At 43.5% G+C, this 27,448-nt stretch overlaps 2 protein-coding genes and 3 non-coding genes across 11 annotated transcripts in view; 4 read left to right on the forward strand and 1 right to left on the reverse strand.

Moving 5' to 3' along the window:
- Positions 1 to 27,448, forward strand: part of TEX14 (testis expressed 14, intercellular bridge forming factor) — a 55,426-nt gene that overhangs the window by 5,775 nt on the left and 22,203 nt on the right. Inside the window, exons 3-11 of one of the 5 annotated variants that reach the window (XM_072026048.1) lie at positions 2,544 to 2,631; positions 20,729 to 20,789; positions 20,888 to 20,981; positions 24,810 to 24,924; positions 25,215 to 25,380; positions 25,611 to 25,747; positions 26,361 to 26,442; positions 26,901 to 27,031; positions 27,277 to 27,390. In XM_072026048.1, coding sequence (XP_071882149.1) covers positions 2,630 to 2,631; positions 20,729 to 20,789; positions 20,888 to 20,981; positions 24,810 to 24,924; positions 25,215 to 25,380; positions 25,611 to 25,747; positions 26,361 to 26,442; positions 26,901 to 27,031; positions 27,277 to 27,390 — 902 coding nt within the window. In that variant the 5' untranslated portion in view covers positions 2,544 to 2,629. Of the gene's footprint in view, positions 1 to 2,543; positions 2,632 to 20,413; positions 20,587 to 20,728; positions 20,982 to 24,068; positions 24,339 to 24,809; positions 24,925 to 25,214; positions 25,381 to 25,610; positions 25,748 to 26,360; positions 26,443 to 26,900; positions 27,032 to 27,276; positions 27,391 to 27,448 lie in introns of those variants that run through there. The other 4 variants (XM_072026047.1, XM_072026049.1, XM_027471946.3 and 1 more) reach the window with 4 other exon arrangements.
- RAD51C (RAD51 paralog C) lies at positions 2,308 to 20,418 on the reverse strand. 3 transcript variants are annotated; one of them, XM_027471951.3, is made up of 9 exons: positions 20,216 to 20,418; positions 18,827 to 19,085; positions 18,456 to 18,622; positions 17,455 to 17,588; positions 14,912 to 15,043; positions 12,591 to 12,657; positions 8,969 to 9,029; positions 6,306 to 6,366; positions 2,308 to 2,622 (listed from the first exon to the last, which is right to left on the reverse strand). In XM_027471951.3, exons 1-9 carry the CDS (start codon positions 20,331 to 20,333, stop codon positions 2,521 to 2,523), a joined length of 1,101 nt encoding a protein of 366 aa, XP_027327752.2. In that variant the 5' UTR covers positions 20,334 to 20,418; the 3' UTR covers positions 2,308 to 2,520. The 3 variants fall into 3 exon arrangements, 2 of the variants coding, with proteins under 2 accessions (XP_027327752.2, XP_038021569.2); XR_005260255.2 differs by having other exon boundaries at positions 2,603 to 2,622; positions 8,969 to 9,067; XM_038165641.2 differs by lacking the exons at positions 2,308 to 2,622; positions 6,306 to 6,366; positions 8,969 to 9,029 and adding an exon at positions 9,075 to 12,046.
- Positions 21,953 to 22,167, forward strand: LOC113845691 (small nucleolar RNA U3). Its single transcript, XR_003501422.3, has one exon. It is a non-coding gene; the product is annotated as a small nucleolar RNA U3 (small nucleolar RNA).
- LOC113845703 (small nucleolar RNA U3) lies at positions 22,923 to 23,137 on the forward strand. Its single transcript, XR_003501434.3, has one exon. It is a non-coding gene; the product is annotated as a small nucleolar RNA U3 (small nucleolar RNA).
- LOC113845705 (small nucleolar RNA U3) lies at positions 24,126 to 24,340 on the forward strand. The gene has a single exon (XR_003501436.2). It is a non-coding gene; the product is annotated as a small nucleolar RNA U3 (small nucleolar RNA).

Raw genomic sequence — 27,448 nt, forward strand, 5'->3', positions numbered from 1 at the left:
TCCCTTCCCAAACTGAGGAGCTTCAAAGCAGGATTCTAGGCTTGAGAAGCAGCCCATCCTAACCACAAAGTGTACTTCTTGCCAAGCCTTGTGGTGGATACTGTGTTCTTGTTGTGGTGACAGAGGAGGTTCCTACATCACAAGTAAATGTCAGCCCTACAAAACTGAATAATATTAAACTCAGCGTGACGGTGAAAGCCGTTGCCTTTCAAAAAAATGAAACTTGAGCACCAAACCAAACAACCTATTTTATTTCATATTCAGTCATGTGAAGCAGCTAGTTAGAATTGTACTCTTGGTGCAGTCATAAAATTGTCTTCTGCCACTCACTGTTGTGCCCTGATGCTCTGAAATGCAAGAAAAGTCTAGGTACATGTAAGAAAATATCAACTTCCCATGGAAAATTTATTGGTGAAACAGTGATCCAATTCTTCCTTTATATGCAGTTCCAAGCCTAGCACGGCTTCCTTGTCTCCAGCAGATGAGAACAAAATCTGGCTCATTTAATCTAATTTTGTCTCTGCTAACAGATCCTTCTCTCTAGTTCTGGTCTGCAGAGCTGATTTTTATTTTTTTTATACATATATATACACACACATAAAACCTCAGCATAGACAGCTTCCAGTATTTCTTTTAAAGGTTTTGTAACTCCCACTGTTAACCAGGAACTACTCTTTTGTTTGTTTGTTTTTGATAATGATATCTAGAATACTGAAGATCTGACGCTTACTCAGACAAAATGATCTATCTTGGTATACAGGATCAGCATCTCAGCTCGGGCTTCTGGACAGTACACTACTACAAACAAAAAGCAGAACACCCAGCTGAAATTAATAGTGTATTGGAGACATCCTTACTCTCCATGCACATGGAAGGACGTGCTGAGGATATTAAATCAGAAGACAATAAATTGACAGGAATGGATTTTTCCATAAATACCAAACATGCTAGATGGCAGCTATCACTCGTAACCAGCAGTGCTTCTTAAAATATCGCCACAACATCCTTAATGGATGGTTTTCCTTGTGGCTACGTAAGCATGTGTACTGTGCTAGCCCCCCCCTCCCGCACCGCGCCACGTAGGAAGCTATTATTCCCAAATGGAGCGCTAGCTTGCTGACATCACATGCAGTAGGACCCTTTTGTTTGCCTGTGTCTCCTGCATGGAAATGTTTGTCTGAGTCACAAATCCTGCCGTCTTTCTTCCTCTGTCATGCTTGCTGGAGAGCTTCTCCCTGACTCATGGTTTTTAAATTTTGATAGAGCCCAGTTTGGTGTATGGCAACTGACTACTTTTCCTTTTAATATTTTATTATGTAAATTATATCTAAATACTATAATGATCTAAAAATCACTGCCACTTCCTTGCAGCTTTTTAAATAGAGAGGTTTTCTGACTCAGATTCAGCATTGAATTTTGTTTTAAGGCAAAGGCAGTTTAGTGTTGCTAAATTAAAAATTAAAGATAGTGACTCCCACAACTTGAATTTTCCATTTAGTCTGCTGGCTGAGTTTCCTCAGCTATAACATTATCAAACTGTGCCAGAAAGGGGTCATATGTGTGCATGTGTACAAATAAACACTTCTCACAATTGAAGTAATTACTATTTTGCACTGTAATACCTTTCTTCTCCTCCAATAATCTCATCAATTTATTCTCTATTAATAAAAAAGGACAAATCCCTGCTGTATTTTTAGTGGACACTCATTCATTTGGTTTAGAGTGTGGAGCTGCTAATATACTGCTGGTGTCTAAGAAGCCCAGGTCTCCTCTTTGTTAAATGAAAGCCACAAACAAAACAGACTCCAAATGCAGAATTTTCATTCTGAATGCTTTGGTAGAAGGAGAAGCTAAGGGCTAGGCAGCAGTTTGGCTCAAACAATGGTAAACATTCTCACCTACCCAGATAGGAACATATGGATTAAAGCTTTTGTCCTTCAAATCTAGTCTTTTGTCTCTATCGTTACCACTACAAGATAAATGAGAAGTTCAAAACAGTGCTTTGACTGCCCTTGATCAAGGACTTTGCAGCAGGTAAGGGCTAATGTCCCAATCTGGCATAGTATTTAAGCATGTATTTATCTTAGAGCATCTATCAGCAGCTCCACAGCTTTTTGCCCTGGTTTGAGGCAGGCGAGCAGATTGCTGCATGAAACCTTGTTAAAATTCAGAGGCACACAAAAACAGATGAGTGATCAAGAACTGTGTCATTAAACATACTGCACTAGATGCTCGCATTGCCTTTTTTTTTTTTTTTTTACCCAGAGTAAAAGTAGTTGTATTCTCCATCTCAAAAAAGCAGAAGCCTTTTATTATATAAAAAAGATTTTATTATAAAATTATGCTATACACAAAGGAGTTTTCTGCCACATAAATTTTCATAGTGTAGTTTTAACATTAAAATAATGTCCAGAAGCAGGAATTTAAGTTAAAGAGTCTCTCAGGCTACCTCTGGTTGCCTGTTCTCTATACAGCTGTTCTCCAGTAGCACACCTTTTTGTATTCTCTTTTGAATCGCTGTTATTTTTCCTCTTCTCTCCGAGGCCGTTTGCGAGGGTTCATTTCAGTACTTTCCGTGTTTTGGGTGACAGCTGGAGGCTGCACATCTCGGAAGCCATGGGGCTGTAATATGTAAGTAAAATCATGTGATATCACTTCTATGGATATAAAGCATGAGTAACTAGTTCCCAGAAGATCAGAATAAGGAAGGCATGATGCTATCGTTTATTTTAGCTGAGTGGCTACAGAATGTTTATAGACCAGGCTAAGCTCAGAACTGAAAGGTTCTCAGCACACATACTGACTAATAACTGCCTCTCCTGGTTTTACTTTTTAAAGATACTTTCTCTTCATCAGTGAGGCTAGCATTTTCATTTTACCATTAATAACCCCTATGACTGCAAAGCAGTGCTTCTCTGTAAATTAACTTATGCTGTCTATTTATTTAAATTAAAAGCCAAATCCTTCAGCCCATATTCAAGTCAAACTCCCACGGAAGCAAGATGACTGCTGGATTATTAATCACCTCAGCCATTTTCAGAAACAAAACTGAAAATCTCTAAGACCTAGGGTATTTTTGCTTCATGCATCTATTTAATGAACTGAAAACATTGATGAGACATTTTAAGAACAGGGTATCTGTATCAGTCTTTCCAGACTGCAGAGACTGTCCCAGCATAGTGATTTATGGGACACAATGGGCTGAGAACCTTTAACTGCCAAAAACTACACATAGAATTGAAAACTAGACACTGCTACCCAGTAGAGAGCTTAAGGTGATCTAATTTGCTTAGTAACTCTGGTATTTTCTGTTGCATTAGCTCACAGTTTGATGATATTAAAAGATATTAAAATATGAAAGATCTGGAAAATTTGGTTAATTAAATGTCATCAATTATCACATAACACTGAGATGTTATATGAAGCCTGCAACTGTCTTTCCATCTCCAAATGCTGTGTAGGGAGCCCTGCTGACAGCTTGGTGAAGGGCTCTCACTGCAGTACAGACTTAAGACAGGAAAAGGTGTTAAACAGAAAAAGAAATTGTTTTAGGGATCCTAAACACCCAGGTAGAGACAAGGGGAGGGTGGGTGAGAGCATTTCAGGAAGGCTGGCACTTCAGGTTAGTGCAGTGTGAAAAATCAGCTAGAATTACTATCAAATATGTGACATTTTATTTTATATAAAATGCCAACGTGTCCCACACCAAGATTAACCCAAGACAAAACCAAACAAAATGTTTTGCTTAAGTCTCTCATCTCTCTATTTCTATTTCTAAATGCCTCAGTCTGCTATTTTTTTTTAAGGGAACAAACAGCTAGAGCGCCACAAGGGCAGAACTTGTGCAGTCCCTCTATTTTAAGCAACTCAAGTGTTATTCTAAATAGCATAATGGGGAATCTTCAAGTTTAGTGTTTCACTGCTGCTTGCATCTAATCTTTGCCATTTCCCTTAGGCACAAAGGTGGATCAAAGCCAAGAATCCACTTAATCCAGCATGCTAGACTCTCGGTAAAAGCATTCCAATGGCTATAAAGGCCAGAACATGATGGAGTAGGCTGCTTAGTATGGATGTTTTGCATTCAGTTAAAGGCATGTATATACTAGACACAGCCTCTCTCCAGTGAAAAAGAAAGTAAGAATTTTGTATGCGTATCCAAAGCCTGATAATCATCTTTATATGGAGAGAACATGGCTAACAGAACTATGGTTTAAAAAGGGCCACTTGGACCTATGTAGCTTGCACTTGTTACTGTCATTCTGGGTTGGTCTTCAGTGTCTCCTGGAGTCCACAGACTGCATCAGGACTGACAAAGATAGATGGTGTTATTACTTGAAAGGTAAAGGTATTCTCATTGTTAGTCTGGCAGACTCTCCAAATTTCAGGGAAATACCAACAGTTCCTACCCAGGATACAGGTTCTGGGTCTCTGCCTTTCATGATCAAATAATCAGGTCATACTACCTGGGACATTTAGCTCATCTGATTCACCTGTTTACTCCCTTGTGCTTAAATCAATTTGCATTTCTTATTCTGCACTTAAGAATGAATCTTTATCAGCCTGTGAAAAGTAGTATTTAATTTGGTAGGTGTTTCACAGCTTCCACGCTTGCTCAGACTGATGACCAACACTTGGAAAAGAACTAGAGCTCAGGCACTAAGTTACATACTTCTCCATCAGCATACAGGCACCAAACAGTTTGGTACTTTTGACAAACTGGCTATCTAATTTGCATTGAAATTAACAGCACGTATAAGCCTAAGCATCTTGGAGGATCTGAGCTTCTTGAATTTATGATTTTTTATATGCTGGTTATAGATGTATGCGCACACAGATGTGCTAGATTATTTGGAAGCACGGAACACATATTTACATCTTCCAGTTTAACCACTGAGATGGGAATGAGAAATAATAACAGCAAACAGTTACAATTACACCCGAATTTCATGAAAGAAACAGGGATAATACATTTTTTTTTTTTTTTTTTTTTTTACTTACAGAAACCGTCTGCTGAAGCAGCTCAACAGGATTAAGGGGGAAAAAAAAACACGGGGATAATCTGAAGTTTTAACTAATCTTTAGTTAGGATGCATGCTCAACTGTATTTCAAGATAGTGTGCATTCACATGGATGAGGAGAGCATAGCTGTTTTATAATATGTATAAAGCTGAAAAGGCAATTAAACTAAGATAAAATCCATGCGTTTGGCAGCTGGAGAGAGAGGGCTACACAGTCACTCCACATGATCTAAACAACCTTCGAATGCGTTCCCATTTACCCTTCCAGTCTTTACAGATCTTAAAAAAAACAAAACAAAACATATAAAGTGATATTTAATCTATCCAGGTGAATATATTTAGAAGTGAGGGAAAAAAATCAGATTTCTACTCAATAGTTTGAAGACCTCATTTTATGGCAGCATTAAAATCTGCAGGAAATGCTATGGCAACGTGTTTCCATGAGGACACACAGCAAATAGCTATGGCACGTACCTATGTATCTGACATTTGAAGATATAAAAGTTGAGTGCTTGCTTTTTAACCTATAAACACTTTAGACATTATATATTCTCATTAATATGCATCTAAGCACTCCACAAAAGAAAATCATAGAATTTACTTAGGGCTGAATAAGGACTCCAGCTGGAGGCTCATCATTTAATAGTGATGGAAGAAGAAAATCTGTAGGTACTGCCTGGTCATAAGGTCACTGGTAGGACACTACAAAAGCTACAAAAGACCTAAGTACAACCTGTGTTATATCAGGCAAAGTACTTAGAGCAGAGATGTGGAAATATGTATGGCATAAAGCACTGCTAAGGCCTCTGGAATACCATATGTGATGCTCATTCTTGTCCTAAAAAAAAATACATTCAAACTGCAACAGATGCAGAGAGGAGCCACTGGGGAAACAAACAGTCTGACAAGAGAGAAAGCAGCCTGGCTTGCTGAGGTCTCCTGAAAGGAAGGCTCAGAGTGCAAGACTGTCTTCTGGAATCGCACATAGGCCAAGAGTTAACATCAAGGGCAGATAAACTAAGCAGCAATAGCACAAGAAGAGATGAATACACGTTACCTGTAAATTTGTTCTTGAAATCAAACTCTTTTAACTCTTAAGAGCAGTAACATGATGGAACATTTTTATAAAAAGGAGCAAAATATTCATTAACCTGGAGACATCCCAGTATTCCTGGCTAAGTAAGCTGAAATGCAACACTAAGAAAGCAAACTGCATTCTCAGATTTGTCTGTATCTGAAAAGTTACATCTAACACTTCTTTATCTCCATCCCAAAAGAAATACTAACTGTAATGGTATATGGTATGGTTGACTCCTTCTGGCTCGGTGATTTATACAACGTTGCCAACCTGGTTAAACAAAAACAAATAATAATCATCAGTGATTCAATAATACAAAATTCCAAGTAACCAAATGATCAGACCCAAGTTTTCCCACAATCATGGAGTAGATCACCAGTGCAATTCCTATGTGTGTATTTTCATATAGGTTGTATAAATTGTGGATGCCAAAATCCCCTCCCTGTGTGACCTGTCAGCTAAAATACAATACAGGCCTACTAACAAAGAATGACTAATTAGCCTTGCTTCATTACAGTATTTCATCACTTTTTTGGAACAATATTAATTCTGAATTAATTTCAAATGCCACTTTCTTAAAATGCAAACAAAAAAGGTTTTGAGCATAATTCTTTCCTACTACATTAAGCAATCGTTTGTTGCTTCACCTCTCAGGGTTGGGAGATACTTGAAAGAATTCAAAAACTTTCTGGGAGTTTTTTTCCTAGGTATTTCACAAGGCTGTCAATATAACCTAGTAGATGAAGAATGAGAACAAAATGTTCTATTTCTAAGCCTGACCTTGCCACTGACATACAGCATAGCTTTGAGTAAATCATTTCTCTTGTATTTCTCCTTTAACACTTTTTTGATTTTGTTCATTTAGATTCTAAGCAATGTATCTTGATTTCTGCTTATGCAGCACCTAGCCCAGTAATTGCTTGTATAACACCGACTGAAGATTGCAAAACACCTCAACAGCATGAGATTTTTCAACCAGTTCCATGACTGCTAGTCTGCACCAAGCCCACCTGCCCAAAACTAATTCAGAAAGCCTGCCCAAAGCCAATTCAGAAAGTGTTCTCTCTGTTCCAGGACAGCTTACCAAGGATCTTGTTAATTATTTTTTTTTTCCCCTCCCTGAGGTGCCATTCTATTAGAGAGCACGTAATTACAGCCTGAGGAACACTGCCACTTCATATTAGCTACGCAGGGAATTCCTCAGAACATGTAAGTGGTGGGTTACACTTTACAAAACAGCCTAAATCTGAAGCTGTAGAAGCCATGCTTTTACAAGCGCTCAGCTGGAGCTCTGCTGCATACCTCTGACTCAACAGGATCTTTCCTCACAGTACTGAGAGCCCTTGTAATTAAGCTCTGACACATTTCCAGTAGTAGAGAGAAAGAAAGAGACAGGTATCACATTTAGTCAAAGCACAGTAAAATAATAATAATAAAAAAAGGCAAATGGATTCTCTAACGGTCATCTTTGCACCTCAATAACCTAACATAAAACCAAGAACAACAAAACCAATATGGATCATCAGCTACAGGTAACTTATGTACACGTGCAACAAAAGCTAGCTACTTCTGCTTTTTACAGATAGGCAGTTATAATCTAAATTGTTATGCTTCTGCAGGCCCTGGTCCACATTAGCTGCATATTTAGCACAGTAAATAAACCACGTTTGCCTATCTTTGGCTTTCTTTCTGGAACCTATACCTCCATATTTCCTCACTCTGTTGCAGAAGGAAAAAAAAAGCTCTTCAATTCTGATATACAAAATTAACTTTTGTTCATTCTGCAATCGTCATGTTGATGCAACTTCTCCCTTATAAAGGCTGTTAACTAATCAGTGTTAATTTAATTCAAAATTAAACAGACAGCTGTAATCATTCTGCATTGCCTTCAAACTCAGAATTTGAAAAACAAAATTCCGTAAGAAAATGTCACAGCATTTCTCTTTCAAGTTTAACAAGCAAAACTATGCACTACAGCACTCCAGTAGCGTTTTTGTATGTTGTTTGCAGAAGATTAGGGAATTGAACCAAGCCTCCTCAAGTCTCAAGTTGCAGCACTGCGATACTACATGCAAGGCAAATTCAACTGTCCAGCAAATGGAAGTGAGCTTGCAATATAATAAGAACCAGGAAACAAAGCAGACCTCACTGCAGCAGACAGAAGTTTATACTGTTTTTAGAAGGGTCATCTTCACTCCTTTGGGCTTCTAAAATCATCTTCCATAGGTCCACTCTGTACTGAAAGGCAGCTCTCTTCCCAGTCCTCTACAGCTCACTGTAACTGAGTATTTGCATAGCTGTCCAGTATTCCAGAACCATCCTACCACATTTAAAAGTGGAAAGGTCCAACAGCTGCCACTGAGGCTAAGGGGCCTCTGTTCTGTCTTTGTGAGACTTAATATGCAGGTGGAATGCTTTCTTTAGCATCAAACAGATTTATACTGACCGGGGCCTAAAAGACGGAAGCAAAGAAATTCTACTCCCTGCTTGCAAAGTACATACAGTGAGAATGAATTTGCAGGAAAGCTCACAAGTCTGTGACAGAGACAAGCCATAACTTTTTTTTTTTAAACCTAGCTGCCAGATCCTGAATTCTTGAGCCTAAGGAACTGCCATTAGGCTATTTTGATCAGACACGGCACAGCACTGCAACAAGCCGACCATAGTAAAAAGGAGAAGCAGAACAGTTCAGCGATACCATCTTAGGTTGAACTAGATAGTTCTTAAGCCTCAATAGCCTGGGTCATAGAAGACCAAGGACAACAATCAAATTCAAAACCCTGCTTGGCAACTAGTGCTGGATTGAAAAGACTCTGAAATGTCACACTTCTCAGTATTGCTATGTACCTTACTGGCCTACAGTTTCACTTACCTCTGACTTTTGTCCCAGTGAAAGATTAAACGCACAGTAGCAGCATGTCCCCAGCTTTCTCCTGGGTAACATAAAATGACAGGCCATTTTATTTATCTCCTATAAAAGCAGCAGCAGCAGTAAATTGAAGTGAAATTAGACCAGTCTTAAAACAAACAAACAAACAAAAAAAAACCACCACGATTAAACCATATATACTTTTCTTGTAGTAACGAATCACATCTTTTTCATACATGCAAGGATTTCACTAAGAGTGTATCAAATATACTGAGACAACGAATAACCCATGGACTCCACTGTATTTTATAGAAAGCCTGATGCAGTACTTTTTGTATTTGTAAAATTTTTTATGTATACTTAATAAAGGATGGGTACTAGACTAATCTTGAAAACAGAAGCAGTAGGAAGAAAAAATTTTTCTAATTACTACTTAAGAAGTCTAGTGGGTATGTCTAAATCCTACTCTAAGATTCTGATATTCTGTCTCGTAGGCATAATTATAAGCAAACATCACTCCCTTTGGGATACATGCTTTGGGAAAAAGTCAATGATTATTAAAGTATTAAGGGCCCCTGAAGCAGTCTTCCACTTCTGACAGAAGAATGCAAAAGGAACACAACCAAAAGTGAAGGGAAAAGAAAAATAAAAAGAGAACCAAGTTAGGAACGTTACTGTATTTCATGGGAAATGGCCCCACCGTTTTTTCACCCCTAGCAAGCTCAGTCAATTTACAGACAGATTTATTTGGTGTTTTTCTCTGTTCATCCCTTCAGTAGTCTGAAGATGGATTAGATTTTAAGAGTCATTTGGGTTAAGTGCTGCAAGCCTCTCTTTTATTCACCTGCACACAGGTCTAACTTCTGGATCACTTATTCATTGGATCTCCATCATGTCGCTAGGCCCACATGCCCCATGGGCTCTGGTACTCATTGTAGCATGGTAAAGAAAAAAACATGATTTGGCTGAAGACCTAGGCCCTCTAGGCATCTTGCCAGACCCCACTGCATGGTATTTAATTTGAGATTTTGGCTACCAGACACAGTTCCGAGTCAGAGATCAAAACACATTTTACAATGGGTACAAATTCCACACCAGAATTTTTCCAACTCTATCAAATATAAGAAAAGTATGCTACTGTAAAATGAGACATTTCTGAGTTAAACTGGTTGCAGATTAATATTTGACCTCCTTTCTAAATATATCAAGTAGAAATGTCTAGGAACACCCAGCTTAGCTATCACTGGTGGGAAAGAAAGCTGCCCCTCCATAAAGCTCTTGACTTAATACCTTGCAGCATCTGTGCTTTTTTTCCTCATAATTAAGAACTTCCCTTCTGCTAGGAAGATGAGTAAGAGTTTAGAGATTAATGCTTTTGTACAATCTTAGAAATGTCAAAGGCTTACCAGTCAATGGGGGAAAAAATATGTAGGGGAGGCAATAGGATTCATTTCACTTGGGGTTTTGCTCCTGACCCATTCCTAAATAGTTTATTTGGCTACAACCAAGCATAGCTGAGTATGAGGTTCTTTAGCCTTTACGATGGGGCTGTTGAAATAGCATCCTTTCAGAGAGGGTCATAAAAAGCCACACCGTAATCCATCAGCTCAATACTTGCACTGAGTCTATGGAATAAATTCACATCAAATTGAAAACAGCTTTGTATCATTCTGAAATACTCAACTTGAGATATTGCTGTTTAGAATGAACAGAACATCTCCTTGCTTGAATATTTTACCAGCTGCTACAAACCCTCAATTTTGCAGGAGTACATACTATTTAGTTCAACAACACCATGTGGTTACACACGCTCTGGTGAGAGTCACAATCAGTTTATGGTCAATAGGAGGTTATGTCAAATTAAATGTTTGTAAAAAGTAAAAATATGCGCAAGACAATACGTGATGCCTATGAATTATAGCCTGCTCTGAATCCTTTCATATTCTTTATTGTCCCTGCAACTTAATAAACAGAATAGCTCTCAAACATTGCTGGCTATTTAAAAAGGACAGAATCTATTAGCTTTAATTCAGTTTATAGCCAGAAAGGCTGCCAAAAATAACTAATACATCAGAGAGCAAGAGGCAAAAATGACAAAAAGGGTCAGATACTGAAAGCTGGTGCTTTATCTGCATGCACAGCTCAGAGTTCCACATTCTCCAAGGAGATGATCTGTATTTGTTCATCTTATCTTACATCTGTGCCTAATGGTTCAATGCCTGTACAGACACTGAGAACATCTTTGCCTTTGTACTGTCCCCTTTCTCTCCTTCCCCTCCAGGACAAGGGGTTCATTACTTAGTTCACAGAAACTGAAGCTGTGGTCAGAGAATTTGTGCCCTTTAACTGCATCACAAAATAATGTGTAGTTATGACCTACAAGAAGAAAAAGCTCAGAATTTAACTCTTAATTTGTCAAAACCTCTACTTCAGAAGAGCTGCTCTATTTTCCCCTGTGGCTAGGGAGACCAGACCAGCAGAAAACTCTATACAAGGTATTCTGCTCATTACAGGGTGAAATGGAAGCCCGTAAAAAGAACACTTAAACACACTATGGGCAGGCTGTAATTGAGGATCCCACAAAGAACTCCCCTCTACATCCTAGCTGCAGGGAGCAATGGGTAGGCAGTTCCAGCCATGCACCAAGAAACACCTTTGCAAATAAGCAATAGAAACATGTTCAAGTGTAATGGCAAAACAAACAATTTAAACTTCTCTGTAGAGGCAGTGAATGATTCTCAGGGAATTCAGGAAATTGCAGTGTATTTTGAGGTGTGCAACCACTAAGCTATGGACACGTGTTCTTGGTGCTTTAATGTGGTCATCGCCACCTTTGTCCCAGAGGTTTAATGCTCCCTCCTCCATCCCTACGTTCTTTGTATGATCACTCACCAGACAGTTTCAACCTAAATTACCTGATTTACCAGCAGCTTACTTATTACTTAAATAGCTGAAGCTTACCTGGTCCACTTTTGGCAGAAATGGATTGGGAGACAGTCACATAAACAGCTCAGCCAGCATAAAGGATGAGGCAGTGACCTCCAGCAGCAGTAGTGGCCTCCTTAGCTGACACAGCTGCAGCTGGAACAGAGGTACCTCCACAGCCTAAGATCCTCAGGGGAAGGCTGCATCACACTAGATGCAGGTCTCAATCTAGTTACTCAGGCTGTTCTTAGCACCATGTGCTTCCCCTTAAAGGGTGATTCAGTCTGCTTAAGGAATACTGATAGGTGTAATAATACAGAGTTAAGTATTAAAAATCGTTGAAAAATAAAAAAAAAAGTCCAATGTTCTCAATCTGAGTTCCTGCAATTTTCAAATGTCATGACATTTGACATTTTTAATCCCTTTTCAAATACCTAACCGTAACTCTAACCTCTATGCCATGTTTGCATTTAGAATAAAATTTAATAGTTGCTAATTATAATTACAATGCTGACATATATAAGCCCTACTGCAGTTCCCCGGTGCTGGCGGTTCCAGATGGGACTAACAGTTTCACCACGGATTCTGCTACTGTGCAGAAATTCAGCAGGCAACTTCATTTCCTTTGCTCACAATGCCAAAAGAGAAGTCATACATAGATATATTAACTCAGGTTTCAACTCACAAGCTAAACACCTACCTAAAGCAGGTACCAACGTGGACTGGCTTTGTCCAATCCTTGTTGTCATTTGGTTTGTCAGAACTACCTATAAATGGAAACAGAAGCAAACAAACAAAATTTCCAGAAAAGCAGCATACTAGTGGGAGGGAAGGCACGGATTTGTAAAAAGCTTTATTGATGAAATAGTTCCTTAAGCACAACTCTTGCCAACGGAAATGAAGCAGTGTGTTAACAAGAAGAAACTATAAAGGTGCCTCATCTTTTCTCAACAGCCAAAACAAAATAAGACAAGCCTGCAAAATGTATTTTCAGTGTGCATGAAAGGCCTTTAAGTCTATCATTCAAGACTTATAAATAAATAAATAAATAAAAAGCAAACTAATTTTCTTCTTTCCCAAGGGACACAAATTCTGCACAGCTTGTATCTTCTACAGCATTTGTATTGAATACTGTTTGGATCAGTATCTAGATGCACATGACTTGTACTAGCCCTCTATATAGAGGCAAGAGTTCAGTCACTGTGGCATAAATGAACTTGATGGTGCTGCACAAAGCGTGTATAAGTGTAGTGATTAATAGAATTTCTGCACCTTGTAGTCTAAAAATGCGCAAGAGGGTACAATACAAAGCAGAATGAAAGTGAACAGACAGAGCGGGGGAGTGTTTTCGCAGCACAAATCACTCGTAGGAGGTTCACAGACAGTCTAGGTTAGATCTCTGGTAGAAATGGGGGTGGGTGAGACAGAAAAGAGCCAGAAATATTAATTGCAAAGTTCATTAAAAATGAAAAATTAAAAAAAAAAAAACAACGTACCTATCTTAAACCTTACGGATTTTCATTGTTTAACATGCTGTATGATTCTTACTTGAACAGGTAGAAAAGCACACTAGAGCAACTCCACTGAGCACAGGGGGCACATGCTAAAACTCATCACAAATGGATGACAGCAGCCCTCCAAAGGCTCCCCACCTCATTACTGGGGAAGGGCTGCTCTGGACATCCCAGCACAACCCACTGAGTTCACCTTTACAAACTCAAGAGAATTACCTTGCTACCATTCAGATTGCCCAGCTCTGCTGCCAGTCAAGTGATTTCCAAATTTATTTCCACGTAGCTTGCAAACAGTCTAACTCAAGAATTAAAGAGAAGGTCACTGAGTTAAACCATTTCTGGGGCTCTTTGACTGATCATTCTTTTTTAATCACGTGTTTATTTAGCAAGGGTTTGTACTAAACTCCTCACTTTTTCAATAGAAAAAAAAAAGTGTGTTTCCCTTGACCAAAAAAAACACGATACAATGACAACCACTCCCTTTCAAGGTCACCAGGTACACAATTTATGAGTGAAAGGACTCTAACTGGAGGCTGTGCAAACGAAACAGTCACATAACATTAATGTCCCCTGGTGCTCACACCAAAAGGAGGAGCCTTTATAATTCATGTCATGGGGGAGAAGGGGCACGCTTTCAGCAGCGAGCACCATCACCTAACCCAGGCAGAACACAGAGCTGTGCTCCTTCCCTTCCTGCAGATATCAGAGGAAGCAGAAGGGGAGGCTCATTTTTAGCAGTTCCGAACAAAAGCCAAATGCGAGAGAGAGTTGTGGGTGACAAGGAAGCAAGTCACCTGGAAACAGCTACAGTGGCAAGCACCATTTTGAGACCCAGTAAGCTCTAATTCCTGAACAATGCTTTTCTGTGCCATAACAGACTTGCCAGAACAACTTCTGGAACAGATACAGCTTCCGAGTGCCATCTGCTGGTTACATGGCTGCACACTTGCAGGCCTCCATACTGGCATAAACGATGGAGGAACAATGCCCAGGAAGGAAGCTATGGGTTTCCATGGGTGCCAAAACAGCAAACCAAACTGCAGCAGATAAATTGTTTTTCCTCCTTAAGGACAGAGCCTCTGCTGAGACAGTAGTTTATTTTTAAACAAAGGGTAGTTGTAACTGCTAAATATTCTGATGGGGTTTAACGTGTGTGCTTTGTAGGGAGAAGTTACTGAAGAAGCATTCTATTTCCAACCAAACCATGGAAGAAGATGATATGAAACAATAGGAAAAAAAGACACACTACCATTTAATTAAGATTCACAGGATGCTTTTTATTCAAATTTTACTTACTTTGGCAAGTGCAAGAATTTTCCATCTACACCGTTTTGCCTGTGTGATCCATCTATACTTACCAATCAAACTGGCAAACATAATAGGAAAGGACATTCCTGCAGCTTTAATTTGCTGTCTACAGACAACTACAAATCACATTGGCTTAATTCTTTGTAATGTATTTATTCCAAAGTAGCATCTTTTGTGATTTAAGCCTACCCAGACTTACCGCTGATTTATGATCATTCGCTATGATGATCAGCTGTTGTGCCAGACCGTTCAAAAGCCTTGTTCGAAGTGAGAGGTCCTCAAAGTCATGGCGAAAGGGAAATGCAATTCCATCAATCACCACCAGTCGGACCTCAACACAGAAGAAAAGGAAAAACTGCCATTACTATCCTACAAACTGAAAACAAAGAGCTGTAAGATCTCTTTTTAACAGCTTCGGGATGTTTTATATAAGGTGATAATTTTCTATACTCTCATGGATGCCAGTATCAAATAAAACTTATTGTTATTGCAGACAATCAGCATTGCACAAAAGAGTACGAGGTAAAGAACCTCAAGCTCCAAACGCACTAGAATGCTTGCTAAGTGCAGTACTGTATTCACAGAACTATACTTCAGTCAACTCTCCACGAACGCTTCATTTCACCTTCTCCCTCAAAAAATAAGAGCCAAACCAAAACCAGAAGACATGCTGTTTGCAGTCACTGTTAATATCATCACATTCTGAAGGTCCCATCTATCTCGGAAGCATTCATTTTAACAGATGCTTTAAGATAGTCCAGACGCTATGCAATGGAGCTGAGTATCTATCCTGCCTGGAGACGCTTGCTTTGCTGAATTACGGCTTTTGTAGCAATCATTAGCTGAGCACAATGCTGCTGCAGGCTCATCACCCTCAAGACACTACATAAACATTAGTCTGGGATTTTGATTTATACTAACTTAATTTGTTGTAGCTGTTCTGTTGACCCAAATTTGCCTGAAATACAGAAGGGAGATGGATTGCCTTACGGTGTTCACGTTAAGCTGTCTCTAAAATCTTGGCTATCTGCATTAACGTACAAGACAACAAAGTGGAAACAAGAAAATTCTCATTTTCTGTATATTGATTTAACTCATTTAGTAGAAAGTAGCTTTGTGGCTGGAACATATAAGCCTGCAGCAAACACAGTGAAATGGCCCTGGGGCTCCAACTGGAAGAAAAAAAATCTTTATTTGAAAAGAACACTGAATAGTTGGAACCAAAATAAGATGTTCTTCTCTTATCATTTTTCTCCTTCCTGCAAATTAATTTCTATGAGCCTGTTCATCTTCACCGTGTATAATTGTTGAGTGTAAGAACAATCAGTTTAACAGTATAAACATGACTCACGTTAAAAGGGAATATATACATAGTTATGTAACTTGCCTATCAAATTAAAATCCAGGTAGGATGTAATTTAGTTTATTTTCTTCCCGCTGCACTTGTTATAAAATAACAACACAACCTCGCTTTGAAAAAGTTGATAATATATACCCTTCACATCAGAGTTTTTCTCTGAAAGACCTTAATGAATTGTTTATTATGACAAGGATATTTTCTAAGATAGTCTTTTATACTTTATCATTTCTCTTACTACTAGGATCTTAAAGTAACTTGTATCACCCCCTTTCTTTGCATCTCTCCTAACAAAACCTAAAACCTGGAGATTTTCCTGCAGTCCCCAGTCTCAGCTCCAGATCTACACAGAAGGATCAAACTAATTTTAATGAGAGCTAGATTGCAATGAGCAATCTGTCGAGCCACTTATAGCCTGTCCAAGGAACCACCAGAAGGTCTTATGGTTTTCCTGCAACCTTCAGTATTTCAGGCTCCAGGCCAAGCAGCAATAATCAGCACAGATGGTACCAAAGAACTGCAGCCCAATGTAACTGTGCTAATGAAGCCGTGTTCTTTCCACAAGAGCAAACACAACAGGGCACCGTTAGTACCTGGCAGAGAAAGGGAAATACCAGACTACACTATGCAAAAGTAAGACTCCCATCTGTGCTTTCAAGATCATAGCTTCCAAAAATGGAAATGATATGCAAAAAACAATTTAACCAAACAACACTGATTTGTGCTCTGTTGCAACGAGGCACAAATCTCCTTCCCCGAATCCTGCTCGGGAGTGATCTGCTGTGTAGAACCTAGAAATCTGGAAGGGAGGTGGAGAAAATATGCCTTGCAACAGCATTTCACTAAGAACTAGATGGTAGGCAACTTTTTGGCTGTAGTCCACCCAAGAGTTAAGCTGCAGGCTCTCGTTGCTTGTAGCAACAGAAGATGTACTGGAAAGAAGTTACAGTCACTTTCTGGATGCCAAGATGTGCAGGATGCTTCTGGTCCTCAGTGATCTTCTAGGGGGAAAAAACTGGCACTAGGTCCTTCTGATCCCCCTGCACAACGGTCATCACACTGCAAGGCAGTTGTGTGATGATTCCTAAATCAGTCCTCATAGAAATATAACTTTTGTGGCAACAAAGATCCAGTACCCTCACCAAATTCGAGATTCAGAATGGTGACAGCATTGGTAGCAAAAGCTAATTACTTTCAGGAGTAATTGGGACAGGAATGAAAAGCAAACAAGCTTTACATTTGTACTCTGGCATCAGACAGTATATTACTGCCAGCCAAGCTGATGAGGCACCAGCATGTTACTCTTATTATATCAGAGAGCATCCTTGAAAATCTTTAGTGGGAAAATGAATGTTATCTTCAGGTAAGTCTGCAATAACTCTTACCTTTGAATGCTCTGAAAGAAAGTCTGGGAGCAGATAGACCTGTGCTAGAAGCTCTATGTAGTCACGGCAACGGAAGTAATATATGTGAGAAAGGATACTTTCAAGAGAAAAAGTCTCCAAAGCCTTCTGATGATCTGAGAATAAATAGATGAATAACTGAGTCAGAAATCCATGCTAGCGCATTGCTACTATCGTCATTCCACCATACTATGCCTTCCACATACAGCAACAACAGCAGCAATCACCCCAAAAACTTTGTTAAGACAAACAGTGAAGGTAAAGAGTGTGGAAAACATGTCTTCCATCTGGCTGGAAAGTCAGGAAGGTAGCGAGCAGATGCTATCTCAGCACTTGCACGTGGGTACACTTGAACCTCCAAGGGAGTGTGCCAAAAATGAAAAATTAATTTCTGAAAAAGAACTTTTCCTGTAAATCATTTTCAAGCCAGAACACCACTAGAGGACAACAGTGAGCATTAATCATGCATTGTTTAATGTACAGGAAGTAGCCCATTTATCTTGGGCTAAAAGTGTCCTTTTATCTTTGTTCAAACACCGTTCAGCCATGCTGCCTTAAGAAATTCTGCCTTTTCTCTTTTTCCTTAGCTGCTCTTCCTGTCCCTGCACTGCAGCACCTTATCCTTCAGTTTTCCCGGCAGAGCTGTGTTTGCTTTTGCTGTAAATTCAATCATTAAAGTGATTCATGTTTAAAAAAGATAAACCAAGATCCCTAAAACAAACAAAAAACTACCAACGAATCATCACCCAGAAAAAAGAGTTATTCTTAAACTAGATCAGCTCAGCCTGCAGCATGGCTCCAGTCACAGTGACGCAGTTCACAGTATCATACGTAGGGGTGGAAGTAAAAGGCTGGCAGCAAGAACTGCTTAAGCCAGCACTGCTGCTGAAACTCTCAAACTGTAAAATAGCAGCCTATGACACACCAGTTTCACTCAGATCCCAGCCTACTAGACAGAAAGAAACGTGTCACAGAATCATTACCTTCTTCTTGATGAGCTTCAGCAATTAGCTGGCAGTGCCGCACACAGGCGGCTGCAATATCCGCTACTCTGTCTACCATAAAACTTCCTTCAGTGTCAATGAACACCGCTTCTCCACAGACACCCCCGAAGCATTCTGGAATCTGTACATCTACTGCCAACTGCATGCTGTCATGGGAAACAAAGACAAAAACATAAACATGTTTGTTACAAGCATCTTCCCTCCTCACTACATTTCTGCTGAGGAATACATGGAAGAGGAAGGTGCCTAGCCATCATCAAACTGCATATTGATCAGAACTCTCATTGTAGTTAAATTCAACAAAGAAAAGTGATTCTCAGTTGCACAAAAGTAATCTAAAAATAAAATACCATAGCTGTGTTTTCCCAACACCAGGCGCTCCACAGACCTCAGTGATCTTTGTCAGCTGCACGCCACCTCCCAGAATATTGTCTAGGGCCGAACAAAAGGTGATGATGAAGCCCTGCGCCTGCTCTTCTTCCAGAAGCTCCAGTGCTGTGCACTTTCTGGTGGTGCCAGCTCCCCCAGCAGTCCTTGCTGCATCGCCAGAACATTCCTGCCTTACAACCTGCAATGCCTCCAGTGCCTCTTCTTTGGAGATTCCAATTTCTAGGAGAGACAAAAATCATGAAATGTTACCTTAATTTTATAAACAGCAATTTAAAATACAGACAGTACAACTTTTTAACAAAATGTGCCAATTCTGATGCATAACTCAAAATTATTAATTCTTTTAATGTAATAGTGCACAGAGCTTGCCAGCATCTCCGGAACTAAAGACCTTATTTTCAAAAGAGATGATTTTCAAAGCAACTCAGACCAATGATGCACTGGTGGCAATAAGCAGTGTGTAAATAAAAAGCCCAGAGCACTGTTCACAGATGCGGTTAGGATCTGGGAGAGCAATGTGCATCGTCTACACTGAATGCACTGCTAAGTTAACGTCATTTGAAGCAAATACGGCCCTGAAAAACAAAGTCAGGCTGCAGACTAGTAAGTGGTAGTGACACCTACTGCTGGCACCGTGAGTACTTGGGGTATTCCGGGGCTGAGCACCTTCACACCTTATTTTTAGATGTGAAGCACAGCCCTAGGCACAGAAGCGAGGCAGCACAAACACGCTTGGGTACATCTTTACACACGGGGAGGCCAGGATCTGGCTACCACTACAATGGATCATCATAGAGAGCAAAATTTCTAATAATAAAAAGCACGGTGCGCTTCTTAAAAGGGCTGTACAAATCACATTGGAGATTCTTGAAAGGAAAAAAGCTCCTTAACTGTACGCGTTACTTTCTTATGCTTAAAACAAAAGCAGCTTCCTAACTGCTTACGGTGGCTGACTGTGCTTCAAACGTGCAAGGGGGGAAGTCAGCGAGAGGGCATATTCTGAATTTGTAGCATCCCATTTGTGTTTATCACTAAACTTTTTTTTGCAAAAGGGCATATTCTGAATTTTAGCGTCCTATTTGTACTCATGACTCAACTTTTTTTGTGAATTTCGTAGGGTTTTTTTGTTTGTTATTATTTTATCGGAAACAGGAGGGAACTTTTGCCCATTTTCTTCCTTAGGTGTAGAACTCCCTAAACATCCCCCCCCCTTACCCTGTCCCCTCAGAGCGACTCCTCAGGCAGCACCGAGCCCTCCCCAGTCCCCCCCACAACCCCGGGCCCAGCCCCGCGCCCCCCCCCCCCCCGCTTCCCCCCGGAGCCGACCCGAGCCCTCCCCATGCCTCTACCTCTGCTCAGCCCGCAGGGCCCGGTGTCCAGCAGCTCCTGCGCGGTCTGGAAGCCGGCAGCCGCCAGCCTGGCCCTCAGCGCGGGGCCGAGCGGCAGGCTGCCCACCTCCCTCTGCATACCGCCGCCCCCCCCCCCACGGGCCGCGCTAGGCCGCACCGGGCCGCGCTAGGCCCCGCCTAGCGACCGGGGGGGGGGGGGGGGGAGCACTGCGCATGCGCCGCCCGCTGAGGCGCGAGGAGAGCCGGCACGTGACCGCGGCCGTTAGGGGGCGGTTGAGGGCGGTTGGTGCTGAGGGGGCGCTGAGGGTCCTTGGGGGAGGGTGGGCTCCGTCCTCCCTTCAGCCCGTCAGAGAGGCCTCTGTGACCCGCAGGTGTGAGAACTGTGCTGGTATTTACCCGCTGTCAGCTCTCGGCGACCTTCCCTGGGACCCTCTCCCCTCATCGGGGTGTCAGGGCCTGGGGCAGGCTCTCCTCAGCGACCTGCCGGGCTCAGCGCCTTCGTTCTCTCCTCAGGGTCCTCGAGGAAGGAGCGGCCACTGCTCAGAGTCAGCTGCTGGTGTGTCGGAAGCGAGGAGTAAGTCCTGCTGTGGTGATTTGCAGCTATCTGCCAATTTGTGTTGACGGAAGAGGATGGCGCACGCGCTCCCGCTTCCAATTCCCTGCCCCGTGCAGCTTGGGACGACAAGAGGGGACTCCCCCGAGGCTCAGATGCATGAGTGTGTCAGACAGGGGAACTGCGTCAAGGTGAAGAAGCTTCTGAAAAAAGGTAAAGCTTCAGTTTAGAGAAGTCATTGCAGGAAAGGTTTACTTACTCCTGTATGCTTGTGTTTGTGGTAAACAGGTAGAATCAGCATACTGTTAATTCAGTTTTGTCATTGAACAGTGTTTACAAAAGGTAGCGTGTTGGGTCTTTTCTGGTAAACGGCACCAATAAGTAAAAAAAAGCATGAAGAGAAGTAATCTGGAAAGACTTAAGGTTTTAGTTGCAAGGTTACAGTACCAAAATCGTAAGGAAGTAATTGAATGCTGTAAAACTAACGTTCTGGAAGTCTGCTTTAGGAATATGTGCATAGAGTTTAAATTTTAGTTCTGCTTGCAAAGCTCTTAAAGTACCGCTTAAATGCTGGCGTTTTTAGAACCCACATTTGTAATGACAGGGAGCAAAGAGCACTGCAAATGAAATGTAGTATTTATGCAGTTCTGCTCCGTTATTACAAGCAGCTCTGTTTCCAACTTGGAGATTCCAAGAGCAGAACACTGATAGCACAGAAACACTGGGACAAAAAGCAAGAAGGAGGCAGTAGGGACAAAACAGGGAGCTCGAGGTGTGGTTTCTGTCCCTGGACGCAAGAAATATGACTGTGCGGGTATTGTGGGATCAAATGTCCTGTTTTTCAAACCGTTTTTAGGGATGTGAGCAGCAGGTGCAGCTCCTGGGGGTGCGACTCCGCTGCAGCCCTGCGGGGCGCTCCTGGAGCGCTGCGGGGCGGGGCCGGCCGCGGGTGCGTGTGATTGGCCGGGCAGCGCTGCATGCAAATGAGGGGGCGTGTCCATGCAACCCACTCGCGGGGCGCTCCCGGGGAGCGTGGGGCCGCAGCGGGGGCGCGCCCGGCGGCGGGGGCGCGGAGGGGCGCGGGGAAGGGGGGAAACAGGAGAATAGGGTGGGGACCGGGGGGTTGCCGTGACCTAGGGGCCGGTCGGCGGCCGTGGGACCCGTCGGGGCGGCGGTGTGAGGCCAGGACTATACTTTCAGGGATCATTTCTGTAGTTGGTAACTAGAGGAGTGTGATCGAAAGTGTCCGGCGTCACAAGCCACGAGGAGGAGCTGCGTGCTGTCTCCTGAGCGCGAGGCGGGCGGGCGGCGCTGCTGCAGTGCAGGGGCCTCCCGCCATCGATGACCGTTCCCGACTCCTTTATGGGGTCTGGGAGGGAGAGAGCACAGGCTGAGTGGTTTGTGTCCTTATTTTAACGGTGTCAAAAGCAGAGCAAATTCCTACCGTCTAACAGAGAGGGTGCGGTGCTGCCAAGAGCTCCGCGGAAGCTCCATGTCTGCGCAGGGGGCGTTCAGGGGTCTCCACCCCAGTGTTGCCCGGACTGGAGCAGGCTGCGGGGCTCCAGGGATGCAGCGAGGTCCCCTTATCCCTGTCCCTGGGTGGCCACAGGCACTATGGGGCCGGCAGAGCCGGCTCGCTCCGCCTGCTCACTGCACGCCACCCCCGGGAGGCCGCGCCGTGTGGCCGCGGTGTCGCTCACGGGCACCGGAGCTCCTCGCTCAGCACGGTCACGGAGCGGCCCCGTTACGGCCCCACGCGGCCGCTGTTCCCGGTGCCACCGCTGCTAACGCCGCTGCTCCGCTCACTCCGCGGCGCCCCGTGCCCGCGCAGCCGCTGCGCTGCCTCCAGGGGGCGCCCCCGGCCCCGCTGCGTGGAGGAGCGGGAGCGGTGCCCACCCTCCTCCCTCCCTGAGAGCAGCGAACCTGATTGGCCGGGCAGCGCTGCATGCAAATGAGGGGGCGTGTCCCGTTAAACCAGCTCGCGGGGCGCTCCCGGGGGGCGCGGGGCCGCAGCGGGGGCGCGCATGGCGGCGGGGGCGCGGCGGGGAACGGGGAGAGGGGGAAGGCTGCGGGGCCGTGCGGGAACCGGGGGGTTGCCGTGAGCTCGGGGCCGGTCCGCGGCCGTGGGACCCGTCGGGGCGGCGATGTGAGGCCAGGACTATACTTTCAGGGATCATTTCTGTAGTTGGTAACTAGAGGAGTGTGATCGAAAGTGTCCGGCGTCACAAGCCACGAGGAGGAGCTGCGTGCTGTCTCCTGAGCGCGAGGCGGGCGGGCGGCGCTGCTGCAGTGCAGGGGCCTCCCGCCATCGATGACCGTTCCCAACTCCTTTATGGGGTTTGGGAGGGAGAGAGCACAGGCTGAGTGGTTTGTGTCCTATTTTACTTATAAAAAAACAGATCTAATATGAGTGGTTTGAAGGAACGACTGCTGCTGCTCTCATTTCGTGTCCCACTGGAACTCGCTGTCCCTGAGCTGCTTCTTGCCAGGGCAGCTCCTGGTGACCCCCAGCCCCTCGGTGCCCATCCGAGGTAGCAGGGGCTGGCCCCAGAGTGATGAGAGGGGTCAGCCGCGCTGCTTTGGGTGTCGTTGTCCCCAGGGTCTGGGGGTGGTGGAAAGAACTGCTTCGGAACTCTGTTGGCACCCCGGTGCGGGGACTGCGTGGTGGTGTTCTGGAGCCGTCTGTTGTAGGAGGGAAGATGGCACGGAGGGTGCTGGGAGCGGTCCTGGGGGACTGGGCTGGCTCGGCAGGGGGCTGGGGAGAAGAAGCGTGCCGGGCTGCGGGAGGCACCGAGAGGCTGCGTGCCTCGGGGTCCGTCCGCAGCACCGTGACCCCTCGAGCAGGGCTTCCCGGGGGCTGGGGGGTGCTGCTGAGTGCCCTGCTCTGCGCGCTGCGCCGGGACACGGCGTGAGGCAGGATCCGCAGGCAGTGTGGGGCCAGGAGAAGCCGCTCCGTGTTGCGCTGACACCCGGCTGTCCCCTTCGGGTGACACCGCACAGCGCGGGGCTGCTGCTGCTGCCCTGCCCCTGCCGGCGGCTCGGCGCTGCCCGGGGACCACCGGCCCCGACCCTGCTCCGCGCTCCGGGGCTGCAGCGCGGGGACGGGGCCCCGAGAGCGGTGCGCCTGATTGGCCGGGCCGCGTTCTGCATGCAAATGAGGGGGCGTGTCCCGTCAAACGCGCTCGCGGGGCGCTCCCGGGGGGCGCGGGGCCGCAACGGGGGCGCGTCCGGCGGCGGGGGCTCGGCGGGGAAGGGGGAGAGGGGGAAGGCTGCGGGGCCGTGCGGGAACCGGGGGGTTGCCGTGAGCTTGGGGCCGGTCGGCGACCGTGGGACCCGACGAGGCGGCGGTGTGAGGCTAGGACTATACTTTCAGGGATCATTTCTGTAGTTGGTAACTAGAGGAGTGTGATCGAAAGTGTCCGGCGTCACAAGCCACGAGGAGGAGCTGCGTGCTGTCTCCTGAGCGCGAGGCGGGCGGGCGGCGCTGCTGCAGTGCAGGGGCCTCCCGCCATCGATGACCGTTCCCGACTCCTTTATGGGGTTTGGGAGGGAGAGAGCACAGGCTGAGTGGTTTGTGTCCTATTTTGCTTGTAAAAAACAGGTTTTTGGTTGTGGAAGCGGTAGCGTGACTCCTCGGGATGTTACAGATCCCTTTTTCCTAAAAGCCAGGCTGCTGCTCTGCACTCTGATTGTAAATCGATTTGTTGAGTCAAACCCGTCAAGGTGCCACAATATCCTTCTTATTAACCCTATAGGGGGCTTCATCTTATAGCCCTGGTGTTACCCACACTCATCTGCATTTATTCTTTTTTTTCCCTTTGTATATATGAAAGCACTGTGCAGAAGCAGGGGCATGGCATATAGAGTTACAAGCAATGACTACTAACTTTTCGTTATTGTTCAGTTAATACCACATTACATTTTCTCAGGATCTCAGAGGGAATGCAGTCGTCCATTTCAGAATAAATAGCCCACTGCTTTTTTTTCATGTGGGGAGAAAAATTGAAACACCCACCTATATAATCTTTTGTTTTCTTGTAGGCACCTTTGTTGATGCTGTGAATTCCATGGGGCAGACACCTCTCTTCACTGCTGCGTTGTTAGGTCTTGGTAAAATAGTGGATGTGCTGTTGGATTATGGCTCCGACCCTAATCAGTTAAGTACAAAAATAAGTTTATAGTTTTAAACTGGAACTGGTATTTAATCTTGTGGTGGGTTTGGTCAGTGTAATACACAATATTCGCTGTATATTATGAAGAAGTGCTTAACAGCACTTTTGAGCCAAAGCTCCTGAAATGCAAGTAGGTGCTTAATTTTCCTTTTTCCATTGTACCTGTTGCTGTTTGGGTATATGGAAGCTTTATATTTACGCTACTTACTTTCTCAGAGACTCAGCGGTTGAATTTGGTAGTGGTTGGCTGAAATCTTGATTTCATGTTCCTCAGTCGCTGTTATGATGGAAGCACCCCGGTCCATGCAGGTGCATTCTCAGGAAATCAGTGGATTCTTAGCAAGTTACTGGATGAAGGAGGTGATCTGAGAGTACACGATAAAGATGGAAAAAATCCACAGTGCTGGGCTATGTCAGCTGAAAAAGAAAGCAGTGCTCAGGTATGTGTGCATTTAAATGGATATATCTAATTAGTCACCCAGTGTTTGAGATTTTTTTGTAACATTTTCATATAATTTTCTTCAAAACCTTTTGCATATAAATTTCCTTAAGTGCCTACTTATTTGCAGTATTTCAAATAATGGGGTATTTTTTGTTGGCCAGAATTTATTAATTTAAAATGGAGTAACAGTTCTGATGTCATTTTTTCTTCCTCTCCTTCTCCACCCAGATGCTGGAATTTATACAGCGCTGTACATTCCACATGCAGGCTGCCATTCAGAATTTTCCCTGTGATCAACTCAGGAAGGTTTGCTCCTCAAAAGCACTGGTTTGTAGTCCATCTAGGTTTGGTGGCCTCGTTCAGGGGTAAGAAAATATTCTCATGTGCTGATGTATTGACCCTCCTGGACTCTTACCTCCATTTAACATGGTTTTGTTCCTTTTTGATGCTATTAGATTTGAAACCAAAGCATATTAGGAGTGATCATTCTTTTTATTTTTGTTATGGGAGTTCCGAATAGAAGTTGGTAGCTGCAGATGTCTCTTAATATTTACTCTTGAAATCAATGATAAGAAATACTGTATTTAGCAGTGTTAAAATGGCTGTAACATGAAGTAGTTTGTTTCTTGACTTTCCAAGGTCACTAAATCTTTCAGTGGTGTGTTTACAATAATTTCATGAGCTTTTATGTCAGATATTTGTTCGGAAAAATATACACCTGTGAAGCAAAGGTGATGCATGGTGCCTGTGTGCATATATCTATCTATCTATCTATATATCTATATGCATTTGGCCACCATGCTTGAAACATCATAATGGTGTATTTTATAAGCTTCAATTACTTACTTGCACAATAATTTGAAATTTCAGCATATGCATTACAATTATGACGTTACATATACATGGCTGTTATGTTATTTCTGCACTTTTCTTCTGCCTTGGCATATTAGTTACTCCTATTATGTTTTTGATATTTAGAAATGTTGACAGTCCTTTGGGTAGATTTCTGAAAGGTGGAGCTAATGCAGGCAGGAACATTTACAGCTTTGGTTTTGGGAAGGTAAGATGTTATGGATAATGGTTTTCTAATGATATTAGTACAGATTTCATGATTTTTGGTCAGATGATCTTGGCAGTAATTACCTTGCCTTCATTATTTTTGATTCTTAGCACATTCTTTCTACTGAAATGGTGGAAAAAAGCTGTGGGGACCCCAAATGTTCAGACCTTTAGTCATTGTCATTAGGCTTTACCAGAGGAAGCTGGTTTGGAAAAACAAACAAACAAAAAACCACAACAGTAAAGTCTTTCCCGTGACTGTTTCTGTGTTCCTTATTCAATTCCACTAGAAAGTTAAGCTTTTCGTATAGATAACCTTAAGGCTTTATTGTGATGCTTTCGCTAATATTCATGTTGCAGTGATTGGGTTAAAGTTTTTAGTGAGTTTGTGGCAGATACAATGCAGGTCTTGGGAACTGTTGCACATTCCTTTCGGTTTATGTATGGGTGCTGTTTCAGTTCTATCTTGCAGGCAGCAGGCATCTAGGGTACTTGGCATCTCTCCCTATTATTGGGGAAAGAGAAGTGGTTCAGGCAGATGATGAACCAAAGTTTTCTTACCATGTTGGACCGTGCATGATCATGACAAAGTGAGTGAGATCAAAGGGATCTTACCCCCTCTTCATGTGTATCTGTTGCTGTTCAGTAGCAAACTGTACAGGGCTTAGTCTGGGTTGCTTTCCTTGTCTGGTGTGAATACATCCACTATTCCATTTTGGAATCACAAAATTCTTTGGAAGTAGTCTTTGGAAGTAGTCTTGTAACCAGAGGGTGAAGGGGGTGGGGATATGAACCTGCAAAAAGCGTGTTGTAGATACTCCTCTTCTCCTTGTAGCTTAATGTGGGGAAGCAGCAGAGTTACAGTGAAGGAACTCAGCTTTGAGCCCCATCAGAACTGCAGTAAGCTGCGCTTAGCTGATCTTCTCATTGCAGAGCAGGAGCACAGTAGGTAAGAACAAGTGAATGTGCAGTGGGCACAGGTGCTGCAGGGGTCTGAGGCTAGGAGA

The sequence above is a fragment of the Anas platyrhynchos genome, chromosome 20 (genome assembly GCF_047663525.1).
Source record: "Anas platyrhynchos isolate ZD024472 breed Pekin duck chromosome 20, IASCAAS_PekinDuck_T2T, whole genome shotgun sequence".
In the NCBI taxonomy this organism is placed as follows: domain Eukaryota; kingdom Metazoa; phylum Chordata; class Aves; order Anseriformes; family Anatidae; genus Anas; species Anas platyrhynchos.